Genomic DNA, 13,603 nt, shown 5'->3' with positions numbered 1-13,603 from the left:
ATAGGGAGAACAAAAACTTACCCTTCTTCAAGCCATTCGTGAATGCCGCAACAAGTATCTTATCGTCGGTTTCGTCGATCGAAAGCGCCTCCTTGTTGAATCGGGATATGTAGGCTCTTAGAGTTTCATCCTCTCGCTGTTTCATGCTCATCAAGCAAGCCGTAGACTTCTTGTATCGATGGCCTCCAATGAAGTGTGCGGTAAACTGAGCGCTGAGCTCTTTGAAGGTGCTGATGGAGTTTGGTGTCAGTCGGATGAACCAAATTCTCGCTGCGCCCTTCAGCGTTGTAGGGTAGGCCCTACACATGATGGCGTCCGCTACTCCTTGAAGGTGCATTAGGGTCTTGAAGGTCTCCAGGTGGTCCAGTGGGTCCTTGACTCCATCATAACTGTCTATCTGTGGCATGCGGAACTTACTCGGTAAAGGGTAAGAGTTGATGATGGCGGTGAACGGCGAGTCAGTTCGGTTGACAAGGTCGTCAGGATCGCTTGATACTTGCCCCTTGAGAGCGTTCATCATAACCTCCATTTGTTCCTTCATGGCCTGCATCTCTGCGATAATAAGTGGCGGAGTGGTTTCTGCGAGGGAGGGGATGCTTATGTTCTGTCGTTCTGGTTTGCTCGGGGCGTTGCTGGCCTGGGGTCCCTCCTGGTTTCTTCTGTCGACGCTGGTTCCTTCTTGATCTGCTCCTTGGTTGTCTGGTGCAGCGTTCTTTTGGCGCAATTGCTCCTCTAGGTCGCGGTTTTGTCGAGTGAGGCGTTCCACGGCCACGGCGAGAGTCTTGACTTGCTTCTCGAGGGCGGTCGTGGGTGGTTCTTCTTCCTGAATGTCGTTAGTGGTTGCCATTGAGCAGGTGAGCACCATGCGACTTTTGTGCGGGAAGCGGTAATATGACTTTACACTACGCGTTTCCCTCAGACGGCGCCAACTGATGATGCCGAAAACACCACCAGTAAGCCGCACAGTCCTCGCGCACTACAAACGGCACCTGCACAATGAAAAGAAAGGACCTAGCAAAGAGTACCGGTGTGGTACCGGCCAAACACCCTCCGAAGGTCAAGTCAGAATTATTCTCACTGCTCTAGAGTGCTAGAGAGGGTCAATTATGCGTACCTTGGTTTGTGAGGGAGCATGGTTTTTATAGTAGTAGGGCTTGCCTCCTTTTCCTTGGAGTAGAAGTATTTTCCTTATAGGAGTCTCCTTGGGCGTATTTTGCGGGATTCTTTCCATATAGGAGTCCTTAGGTTTCATGAAGCATGGGGAGCAAGTTATTTACTTATACACGCAAACGTGGTGATCAAGCATTCAATGACTGACGCCGTCAGTCTATGTTGTTCCGTCAGATTAAGCACCGTCAACTTCAAGATGTCCAGCTTTATGGTACTCTATACGTGGAGTTCCTTCACACCATATCGCCGTCAGCTCTTTAGAAATGCTGACGGCAAAACATGTCCCGTCACCCTTGTCCTTCACTTATTTTATCCTCATCAATCTCTAAACCCTTTTCTCTCATTTCTCTCTCTTTGAAGCTTGAAATAAGCAAAGAATAATGTCAGACTACTTGCCTCCTAAAGTCTGCAAATCTTTACTCCCCAAAGAAGCGATGTGGGACTCTCTACCTCTTGAAATCCTAACCCATGTTCTCATACGTCTACCTGTCAAATCCATCGTAACTTGCACTTCAGTCTGCAAAACATGGAAATCCCTAATCCAAAACCCTACCTTCATTTCCATGCATCTCCACCAATCCTCTAACAACAACAACCATCCCCTCCTCCTCTTCAGACAAACAACTGACCAACATGAAAAAGAACACTACGCATTGCATTGGGACGACAACGAAAATTTCTATGAACACACTAGGTTTGGCTTCCCTTTCCATGATCGAAGCCCTTGCGAAATATACCGTGTGGTAGGTACTTGCAACGGTCTCATCTGCCTTGCTGATGATTTTTATATAGACTATTATAAATTCATTCTCTGGAACCCTTGTGTTAGAAAGTTTGTGGAACTTCCTCAACCCAATATCACCTTCCACACACATGGTGGGCACGATGCATCTGTTGGGTTTGGATTTGATTCCAAAACCAATGACTATAAGGTGGTGAGGTTTCTGACTTCTCTGGATAAAGATGACTGGGACTCCACCTGACGTTGAGGTTTACTCACTTGCCACGGTTGAATTAACAACGCTTACTACTTTGCCTCCCACAGGAGCTGTAAGTTTTTGCGACCCACAGGCTTTTGTAAATGGGTCTCTAAAAGAGATTAAAGATCTTAGGATTGTTGGAAATTGTCATAATTTTGTTAATTCTTATGTTGAGAGTATAGTTTTGCTCGACAAACCAACTGTGCATTTATGTAGAGAAGAAAATATAGGAACAACAACAGGCAAGGAGCAATTTATCATGGTCCTTACATTTATGTTTTTCGCTTTGATGGTACCTGTTTTCATTGCTCTCAAGCCTGAGGACTCTCGCTTATAGACCATGTTTCAATGTTTATTGAGTCATTTTCTTTTTGTTTTAGTTTGTAATTCCTTAGGCCACTTTATGCCATTTGTGCATGAAGTAGTCTCTTTTTATAAAATTTTATTACTTAAAAAAAATTAGAACATATATGGCACTTTTCTTTATATTCTTATTTCTGAGTGATTGCCTTAATTGAGTGGTTTTATATTTAAAATAGATAGCATATCAGTTTTATTGATGAGATAGTTGAGTAAATAGCATTTATTACATGTACTGCAGAGTGATTACCTTAATTGAGAATGTATTGATACTTGAATTAGTCATGAGAATAAAGAAGTTCTATCTACATGGATGCAAATTTTTGTAATTCAAGTTTCACAGCAAGGGATTTTTTTAAGAAGTCAAGATCTTCAAATATCTGTACATCAGTTTTTATGTGAAACATATCTTGGTGCATGCAGCATACCATGCATCCTTTCTTGTGCTCACTTCCCTAAAACTTTAATCTAAATCAGAATAAGTTTCAGGGAGACCAGCAAATTGGTATTTTCTTGGTGGATGATTAGATACAAATGCGCATCTGTTAGTTATTGTTGAAAATTGAATGATCTGGATCTGCTTTTGTTGATGGGGAGTGCATGTATAGTATAATCAATATTGTAAAATTATAAGCTACTTTTCATATTGACTTGTATCTAATTACATGTATGTGTTCCATCAAAAGAAAAATTATTGCATGTATGCGCCTCGGGTATGATGCCAGTACGGCAGTACTTGTCTGATATAGATGAATTCTGTTGGTATCTCACACCCTTGATCTGATGCCGGTACCTGTCTGATATCAGATGGACTAGTACAGTCAACAAATGCACACAAACCAACCAGATGGTAATGCATTTTCACAAGGTCAGTGGTTTTATTCAACAAACATGATAATTAAAAGCACTAAAGAGTGTATCCTATATTATAATACAGAAATTGAAGAATGCTTACATTCAAGAAATGGTATAAAGTCCAAAAGAGCTGTATCATCTGCATCATTTTTCTTCCATGGCTTAACAGGAACAAATTTCTCTTGTTGGAGGCAACTTTCTAGTGCATCGCCACTCAAAGAAAAAATCTTTGCCGGCTCTCTATTAGGTTTTGAAAGATACTACCCAGAGAAATTACATCTTATTATCTGCACTTTTCGATCTGGTCTAGCATCAGACTTGATATATTGACATGGATTCACTGCCTAATTTGATTCTCTACAAGTATATTATACAAAAAGATTAGTTGCTAATTAATTCCATATGAATGTTATATTCGATTTTTTCAGTCATTTCTGCATTTTTTTACAGAAAAACAAAACTAAAACTTAACCCCTGTTCATCTTTTTTCACCGATGTGCTCTTGACCTCCAACCTGTGGTCACTTAGAATCCAGGCTACTGATTTGTAGCTTGTTGGTAGATTTGAATCTTATAAGGTATAGTAGACCTATAGTAAAAGTTCTCCTTTCATGCCCAATTTCTCCAATGTGACTAGATTTTGATGCCAATAGTTTGGATTTGAAATCTCTCTCTCTTATTTGGATATGTACATGGAAGTGGACATCGATTTATTGAAATGCAAAAAATGACACAACCCTAGCACAAGGGAAGCATAAAAGGAGAATTGTGTACTAAAAAATATAAAAATCAAAGTTAACCCCAAATAAATCATGGAAGAAGAGAAGGAGAAGCAACTAGATCCAGCTATCACTCAAAAATCGACCACAAGTCTAAGCTTCAACTTATCACAGAAAGATGGAACCCCTCAAAGGTCCAAACATGTATATAACTGCCTTACACCCTTACCAAGGCCAACTGCAAGCAGCTGACATAAATCTACACCTGCAGCTGTCTTAAGGACCAATGTAAATCACCTGTGTTTGCAACTACACATTCAAGTTGACTATTGACAGATTATCACAAATGGAATTTGAAGTGATAATTGATTTATCTGTCGACATCTAAGGACCTCCCTAGTGACACAATTGTGAGAGACTGAGAGTTCAAGCCACCCAACTATATTTTAGCAAGAAATGATATCTGGGAATTAATGTAATTTACTGATTACCTTGTGCACTTGAAAAAGGCAGATAGGTTGGCGGGTGAAGGCAATTAAAGTTACAAGACCAAAAGTACTCACCTCTCCTTATGTTCAAATCTGCCATCTACATGGCAGCAGTAGGCAACTCTCAGAGATTCATGACAATATCATTCTGTGTGGCCTCCAGTGTCCTTAAACACTACTATTCAGCAATTTAATAGCTCACCAAAAATAATTAACTTTGTCAAACATTTTAAGTTACCTGGTTAACTTTACATGTTGGAGCCAGGCATAGAAATACAGAGAGATATTCAAAAGTAATGTTCAAATAAAATATTGAATTAACCAAAATAATTGAGATAAATCAAGAACAGATATTTGATTATATGGCAATCCAATTTGGCTCAAGATTTTTATTATGGTTACAGCCAATGGCATACAGCAGAGGCCCCTTTCAACAGATGGTAGAATATGCATGGCAAAATTCAGGCCCTGCACCAGGTATTATCAAGTCAAAAACTTTCAAAGCCTGAAAATGTATTGAAGACAATGTACAACTAACAGCTATGAATTATTCATTTTTCATCAGTTAAAATTGTTTTAAGTGATATATCATATATGAAATCTCATGGCCAACCACGATTACAGGTAGAGAGGACACTTGGCGGACGTGCTGATTGATACCTAAGTTTTCTTTTTTGGGTGTTGATTCCAAACTAACCTATATTTTATTTTATTTTTGGTTCTACAATCACCTTTTGCCATAACTTTGCCCGCAATTTGATATTATATTAATATCCGACTCATCGGACTGTAATTAGTAAACCATCACTTTCCCGTGAACCCCAAAACTCACAATCTCACGTGTCATTTTATATGGTAATAATCCAATTTGGCCAAGGTTTGCATATTCACCCTGTTGTAGGCCATATATTCCCTCTTCTTCTTCTTTCTTTTCTTGTTTTTTCCCTCTTATTAAAACGTTTAGAAATATTCTTTCGTTCAAAACAGAGGGGAGAGCGAGAGATAACTACTATCAGAATGAAAAGCAAAGGCATGACCACCCTCAAGCTCTCAAGAACAACACACCACTCCTTCTCTTCATCTTCAGCCTGGTACAAGTACACTCCTCCACCATCACCTCACCAAGAAGACCCTGTACTCTCAGCAATCTCTAAAGCCATTCTCAACTCCAAAACCAAGCCACTCCACCACTCCTCTCTCAGAAACCTCCTCACTTCTCTCACACCCCAACATGTTATCAACCTCATCAACCACAACCCCTACTCTCTCTCTCCACACTCTCTCCTCTCCTTCTTCCAATGCCTCTCTTCTCACCCCACTTTCCGCCACACCCTCCATTCCTATTGCACCATGGCCCACTTCCTCTGCTCCCACAACATGTTTCCTCAAGCTCAGTCACTCCTCCACTTCCTTGTCTCTCGGAAAGGCAAGGACTCGGCTTGCTCTGTTTTTGCTTCCCTCGTCGAAACCAAAGGTACCCATTACTCCGATTCTGTGTTTGATGCTTTGATGATTGCGTATACGGATAATGGTTTTGTTTCTGATGCTATTCAGTGCTTTAGATTGGTTAGGAAGCATAATTTTCGAGTCCCATTTCGAGGGTGTGGGTCTTTGCTTGATAAGATGATGAAGTCGAAGACAGCCTCATCGGCTTGTGCGTTTTATATGGAGGTTTTGGATTGTGGGTATCCACCAAATGTGTGTAACTTCAATGTTTTGATGCATAAATTGTGTAAAGAGGGTAAAATTAGGGAAGCCCAGCTTGTGTTTGAGGAAATTCCGAAGTGGGGTTTGCGTCCCACGGTTGTTAGTTTCAATACTTTGATTAATGGGTATTGTAAGTGTGGGGATTTAAAGGAGGGGTTTAGGTTGAAAAGGGTTATGGAGGAGAGTAAAATGCATCCTGATGTTTTTACTTACAGTGTTTTGATTCACGGGTCGTGTAAGGAGGGTAGCGTGGATGATGCAAATAGGTTGTTCGATGAAATGTGTGAGAGGGGGTTGGTTCCAAATGATGTTACTTTCACGACATTGATTGATGGGCAATGTAAGAATGGGAGAATTGATCTGGCTATGGAAATTTATCAGCAAATGTTGGGGAAAGGTGTGAAACCTGATTTGATTACGTATAATACACTCATCAATGGACATTTCAAGATTGGAGATTTGAAAGAAGTGAGGAACCTTGTTGATGAGATGAGTGCGAGGGGATTGAAGCCTGACATGATCACATACACTATTCTTATTGATGGGAATTGCAAGGAAGGAGATTTAGAATCAGCCTTAAAGATTAGGAAGAGAATGAGTGATGAAGGGATTGAACTTGATAATGTGGCTTTCACAGCTCTTATTTCAGGGCTGTGTAGGGAAGGAAGAGTTGTTGATGCAGAAAGAACAATGACGGAGATGTTGAGTGCTGGTATGAAACCTGATGATGCAACATATACCATGGTCATGGATGGTTTTTGTAAGAAGGGTGATGTTAAAATGGCTTTTAAGTTGCTTAAAGAAATTCAGAGTGATGGCCATGTTCCAGGTGTTGTAACATATAATGTACTTATGAATGGCCTTTGTAAGCTAGGGCAGATGAAAAATGCAAATATGCTCTTAGATGCTATGCTTAATTTGGGGGTGGTTCCAGATGATATTACATACAACATTTTGTTAGAAGGGCATTGCAAGAATGGAAACCCAGAGCATTTTGATAAATTACGAAGTGAAAAAGGCCTTATTTCAGATTACGCTTCTTATACTTCAATAGTTAATGAAATCAATAAAACTTTAAAGGATCGCCAAAGGAGATGATTACCGTATCTCTTGGAAAAATTACAAGTATCAAGGCTAGTTGGCTCAATAGACTGGTGAAGGCCAGTCTGGAACATGAACATGGGAGACTCAGATGATTTCTTTACTTTCCATCTGCTAAGAGAACAAAAATGAATAGAGAGACTTAAGATGATTGCCATCGTAGATATGGTTTTCAGTCATGGACATGGTTGCAGCTCTCTGACAGATTTTGAAACAGGAACAGAGAGTTGCTTTCATTTGGCTGTATCATCAAAATAAGGCAACGTTTCCTTTTGAGCCAAAGACACTATCTTGATAATTTCTTGATGTGTTTTTTATTCTATGTATGACCAGAAGCACTTTGAGAGATTTGATCATTGTCTCAAAATTTTCTGAGATGGAGAAGACTTTCTCTAAACACTCTCAGGTTTGTTGTGTATACATCCTAGAAGCTACATCTCACTTTCATGTTCTAAGCATCTTCATTCCTTGTATAATAGAAGGCAAGGCATATATATATGAGAATTGACAGATATAATCAGTAAATGACTATATGCAATTACATGGATCTTGCTTGCTAATTGATTTGTGCTACAGAGATGATGATATTTATGTGGCACCTCAAGTCAAATGGCTTTTAGATTATGTATACAAGAACTTGGGGGTTGTCATTGAAATAGGCACGAACATAGATGCTCAGAGAGTTCCTGAACTAGGACTGAGACACCCTCAAAAATCCCTTGGTTCGCTAGAATTTTAACCAATAGAGCACTAGGTAACTTGATTTTTAAGTTGTTCTAGTCTGACAAACATATGACTTGTTACTTTTCCCTTTTAATTTTAGTCTCATAATTTTTCTTATAAAATAAATATATTAATTATTTAAAGCTTCATGGCTGACATGGTTTTAAAGGAAATTGGGTACTTCTAAATCCTCTCATTAGTAGGACAGGGAACAAAAGTAAGAAAGGTATGAGAACATTAAGGAGTTTAGTCTCTTCCATTAATTATGATAGGAAGGCTGGTACAAACTCTAAAGGGAGTTTGAAATCCATTGGGTTGGGCTCAAATCAGTATCCATGAATTTAAAAATCCTATCCTAGTATGTGGGGTTTAAATAATTTTCATAAGAGGGGTGAAAATTTTTCTTAAGGAGTGGAAGGGTGATGTTATTTGTTTACAGGAAACCAAATTGAACGGTACAAACTCTACCGTTGTGAAAAGTTTATGGGGCAGCCCATTTGTAGATTGGGCAGTTTTGGTCCTTTTGGATGCAATTCACATTTGCTAGGGGTATTTGGTTGGCATGGGATAGGAGGTTGTTTGAGAAAGTTGATTTTTTTGTTGGTAGATTTTCTGTTTCTGTTTTGTTGAAGGGAATCGTAGACGGTTTTGAATGGGTGTATTTGGGAGTGTACGGTCCATTTGATGACATTGCTAGGAATGATATGTGGGTGGAACTTATTCTATGAGATTGCAGTGGAGTTCGGCTTGGTGTTTGATTGGTGATTTTAACATCATCAGATATCTAGTAGAGAGGCTTGGTTGTAACTCTTTTAGCTCAACCATGTTTAAATTCTCCAACTTTATTTCAAAACACAATCTAGTTTATCTGGCTTTGGAGGGAGGTTATTACACCTGGTTTCCTAATTCTAATAATCCTTCCATGTCCAGAATTGATAGGGCTCTGATTTCAGCTGATTGGGAGGATCATTTTTTGGATGTGACACAGAAGTCTCTTCCTTGGGTGGTGTCAAATCATTGGCCTATTTTAGTGGAGGCAAGAGGTATGTTGAGGGGGAAGAGTGCTTTTAAATTTGAAAATATGTGGTTGAAAGTGGAGGGTTTTGTGGATCGAGTTCAGCAATGTTGGAGGGGTTATCACTTTGTGGGGCCTCCAAGTTATGTTTTAGCTTGTAAATTGAAGGCTTTGAAAGGTGATTTGAAGCATTGGAATAAGCATGTGTTTGGGGATGTGGCTTTTAGGAAAAAATGTCTTTTGACTAAGTTGTTGGAACTTGATATGAGAGAAGAGCTACAAGTTTTGTCTCTAGAAGATAGATCTAGAAGAACTGTGATCAAAGTTGACATCGAGCATTTAGCTTCTTTGGAGGAAATTTCTCGGAGGCAAAAATCCAAGGCCTTGTTCATAAAAGAGGGGGATAATAATACTCGGTTTTTCCATAGGTTGGCTAACTCACACAGGCGAACCAATCAAATTAGGGGAGTGGAGGTTGAGAGTGTGCTTTATGAGGATGACAGGGAGGTTCAAGCTCAAGTAGTGAAATTTTATAAGAATCTATATCAAGAGCCTGAATCTTGGAGACCTACCATTATTGTCCTGGAGTTTGCTTGCTTGGATGAATTTGAGAGGCTATCTTTAGAGAGGGAGTTCGATAAGGAGGAGATTCTTTCAGTTTTAAAGGAAGTTGAAGGTGATAAGGCACTTGGGCCAGATGGTTTTGCTACAGGGTTTTTCCCAACGTGTTGGAGTGTGGTAGAAGAAGATGTTATGGCTTTTTTTGTGGATTTTCAATAGAACTTGCATCTTTGAAAAATCTCTTAATGCCACTTTCTTATGTCTGATTCCTAAGAAGACCAATGCTATTAACATTAAGGACTTTTGTACTATTAGCCTTGTGGGTAGTTTGTGCTATCAAAAGTGTTGGCACATAGGCTTCATTGTGTTTTGTATAAACTTATTTCTAATTCTCATAATTCTTTTATTGGAGGGAGACAAATTCTTGATTCCATTCTCATTACTAATGAATGTTTGGATGGTAGAATGAAGAGTGGAATTCCAAGTGTGATTGTCAAGTTGGATATTGAGAAGGCTTATGATCACGTGAATTGGAATGCTTTGTTTTATCTCATGGAGAGGATGGGTTTTGGAGAGAAGTGGCAGAGGTGGATGAAGTTTTGTGTTTCTATGGTCCAATTTTCAGTTCTTGTTAATGGCTCTCCAGTGGGTTTTTTTGGTAGTACTCGGGACCTTCACCAAGGGGACTCTTTGTCTCCTCTCCTTTTCCTGTTGGTGATGGAAGTTTTGAGTAGGCTGTTGAAAAGAACAGAAGAAGGAGGCTTTCTTAGGGGTTTTCAAGAGAATTCCCATTCCCATTCACAAGGATGTTTGCATATTTCTCATCTTCTTTTTGCTGTTGACACTATCCTTTTTTGTGATGCAACTAGGGAACAACTTTTATATATTCGGATGGAGATGATTTTCTTTGAGGCTATCACAGGCTTGAAAGTTAATATTGGTAAGAGTGAGATTGTTCTAGTGGAGTTGGTAGGGAGTTTGGATACTCTGGCTAGTGTCTTAGGTTGCAATGTTAGTAGGCTACCCATGATTTACTTGGGTATGCCTCTTGGAGCTCATTTTAAGGATCCATCAATTTGGAATCCTATTATAGAAAAAATAAAGAAGAAGTTTTCTAGTTGAAAACATTTATATTTGTCGCAAGGGGGTAGATTAACTTTATTGAAAAGTACCCTTTCAAGCCTTCCCACCGATTTCTTATCTTTGTTTACTATCCCTCCAACTATGGCAGATAGATTAGAAAGGATCCAGAGAAATTTCCTGTGGGGAGTTCTGAGGAAGCTTTCAAATATCCACTTGCTGCTTGGAATAAGTGTGTTAGCTAGTTGAAGTAGGAGGTTTGGGGAGAAAGAGGTTTGGTTTGTTTAATCAAGCCCTAGTTGGAAAATGGTTATGGCGTTTCGGAAGTGAAACCAATCATTTATGGCGTTAGGTTGTAGCTACCAAGTATGGGGAGTCTAGTGGAGGTTGGTGCACTAGAGTTAGTAGATGTGCTCAGGGATGTGGAATGTGGAAGAATATTAGGAAAGGTATTGAGAGTTTCTTTGGTCATGTGTTGTATGTGGCGGAAGAGGGTCTTCGTATTCAATTTTGGTATGATCTTTGGTGTGGGCACATTCCGGATCTTTACCCTGATCTTTTCTCTCATGCTATAGGTAAAGAAGCTTGGATTTCTGAGTTGATTAGTATTTCACCAAATGGTGGTAGTAAGAGTCAGAATATTCAATTCCACAGGGCTCCTAAGATGGTGGTAGTAGGAGTCAAAATATTCAATTCCACAGGGCTCCTGATGATTGGGAGGAGGAGAGAGTGTTTGCTTTTTACAAGCTTATTTATTCCAAAATACCTAGGGGAAAGGGGACTGATAGTTTGTTTTGGAAGTTAACCCCGAATGGTGTTTTTGATGTGCACTCTTTCTATAATTCCTTATCTACTCCTACCTTTCCTTTCCCGTGGAAATGAATTTGGAGTAGTAAGATACCTAAAAGAGTGTCTTTCTTTTTATGGACTGCAGCTCGAGATAGTATCCTTACTATTGACAACCTTGTAAAATGGAACTTGTCTTTGGTTAATTGGTGTTGCTTGTGCCGTTGCAATGGAGAAACAATGGATCATCTTTTACTTCATTGCATGTTCGCACACACCTTATGGAGTGAAGTGTTTTTGATGTTTGGTTTGCAGTGGGTGATACTAAGGACGGTTGTTTCTCTTCTTTTTGCATGGGAGAATTATTTGGGGTTACACCCTTCTTCGGTCTGGAATATAGTTCCAACCTGTTTGATGTGGCTAATTTGGAGGGAATCAAAAATACCCGCACCTTTGAGGATGTTGAGAAATCTACTAATTTTTTGAAGTCTTTGCTAGTTGAGACTTTGTTTGGGTGGTCTCGAATATGGGGTTTTACACAATGTATTTCCATTTCTGATTTCGTGCATTCTATTTCTATTTGATTTGTTTGTATTTGTTTCTAGTACTTTGTGTTCATCATTGTGAACGTACCTTTTTTAATGAAAATATCTAATACCTATCAAAAAAATAAAAAGTTTAACTGACATAAAATTTTCAACTTTCCTTCTGCCACAATCCTGCTGTAATTGATAATTTGATGTAGTTGATGTCATAAAAATAAATTCATTGATCAATTCTATATCCTTTGACCATAATTCTTCTTGTTTTTTCTTTGCTCCAGTTCATGAGTTTGGTAAATTATAAAAACTTGGACCTTCCACATGATGTTCTATCCTTGACATATCAGCAACAACAATTGATCAAGATGAGTCGAATGTTCAAAAGATCCTATCTGCAGAGAGTAAAGGTCTGTCAGTATGCACCAAAGATTATATACTTTTGTCAGTTTATCATCTGTAATGCATCATTAGCATATCCTCCCTCAAACCTACATTCCACTTGCAGGTTTTCATTTGCATGAACTTCAGCACAATTGGGGAACATTCTCTGGCTTTTCATAAAATGATTTCATAAGAATCAGCTTGATTGAAATATAATAAATATCACTTACTGGTCAAAAAGGAAAACGAAAAAGAAAATAATCCCCTGATTTACTAAAACCGTTTTCTTTCAAAATGTGTTATCTCTTTACAACAAGACCAATAAGTCTGTTTGGGAATTCCAGGATAGGTCAAAGGGCAATATGGAAGAGTTAATTGAATGAGTATGCCCTGGAATGAAGACAAGTTGTACTTCTTGTTTCATCTTGTCTATTGATAAACCTAAATGAGTTTTATGAGCACAAAATTGCTGATATGGACTTTCATCTCGTTTCTTTTCTGCCATACATTTATGCTTTAACCCAAATTACTCATTTCCTAAGCATATCTGATACATTAACTGAAGGAGCATTGTTGACACTGAATGCCAACCTTCAAATTGTGTAGGTAAAGGAGATACTAGTGGGAGAAAATGAGCTTGATCGGTTGAGAGCACACAAGAAATTTAGTGCATAACCCCAGAATTTTGTTTTATTCTCATTGATTTCAAGTTTTGGATGCTTGAGGGATGAGTAATACAATACGAGTTTTCAAAAAGAGAGCCTCATTTGACGAAGCTTCTAGGATGGGGTTCAAAACCCCACCCCGCCCTCTGCTCACATGCTCTCCAGGGAACCACCAAAAAATAAATCTGTATTGATGATGTCTGACGACCGAGTGTTTGACCCAAGATTGTCCAATTGCACGTCAAAGCATATCAGTCTGGCAAAAATTGAGCCATGTCTACGGCTTCCCTGGTTTTCATAAGCCGTTTGATACATCAAATAGATTGGATTGATGTTATCAACACGTTTGACTTAATTGCAATAGCAAACATTTAAAAGTCATTTTATATTTATATTGTCATTCCCATATCTTAGCATCCCATCAACATATCATATTTCGTTCTCAATATATGCAAATGTAAATCAGGTGAT

General features: G+C 38.9%; 1 protein-coding gene across 4 annotated transcripts; it reads left to right on the top strand.

Moving 5' to 3' along the window:
- Positions 1–5,495: 5,495 nt before the first annotated feature.
- LOC115954778 (putative pentatricopeptide repeat-containing protein At1g09680) lies at positions 5,496–13,586 on the top strand. 4 transcript variants are annotated; one of them, XM_031072711.1, is made up of 4 exons: positions 5,768–6,045; positions 6,134–7,785; positions 12,368–12,493; positions 13,074–13,586. In XM_031072711.1, exons 1-2 carry the CDS (start codon positions 5,870–5,872, stop codon positions 7,374–7,376), a joined length of 1,419 nt encoding a protein of 472 aa, XP_030928571.1. In that variant the 5' UTR covers positions 5,768–5,869; the 3' UTR covers positions 7,377–7,785; positions 12,368–12,493; positions 13,074–13,586. The 4 variants fall into 4 exon arrangements, with proteins under 4 accessions (XP_030928569.1, XP_030928568.1, XP_030928570.1 ...); XM_031072709.1 differs by having other exon boundaries at positions 5,496–7,785; positions 13,033–13,586; XM_031072708.1 differs by having other exon boundaries at positions 5,496–7,785; positions 13,074–13,585.
- The last annotated feature ends 17 nt before the right edge of the window (positions 13,587–13,603 follow it).

This window comes from Quercus lobata, chromosome 8 (genome assembly GCF_001633185.2).
Source record: "Quercus lobata isolate SW786 chromosome 8, ValleyOak3.0 Primary Assembly, whole genome shotgun sequence".
In the NCBI taxonomy this organism is placed as follows: Eukaryota; Viridiplantae; Streptophyta; class Magnoliopsida; order Fagales; family Fagaceae; genus Quercus; species Quercus lobata.
This window is presented reverse-complemented; position numbering and strand designations above follow the sequence as displayed.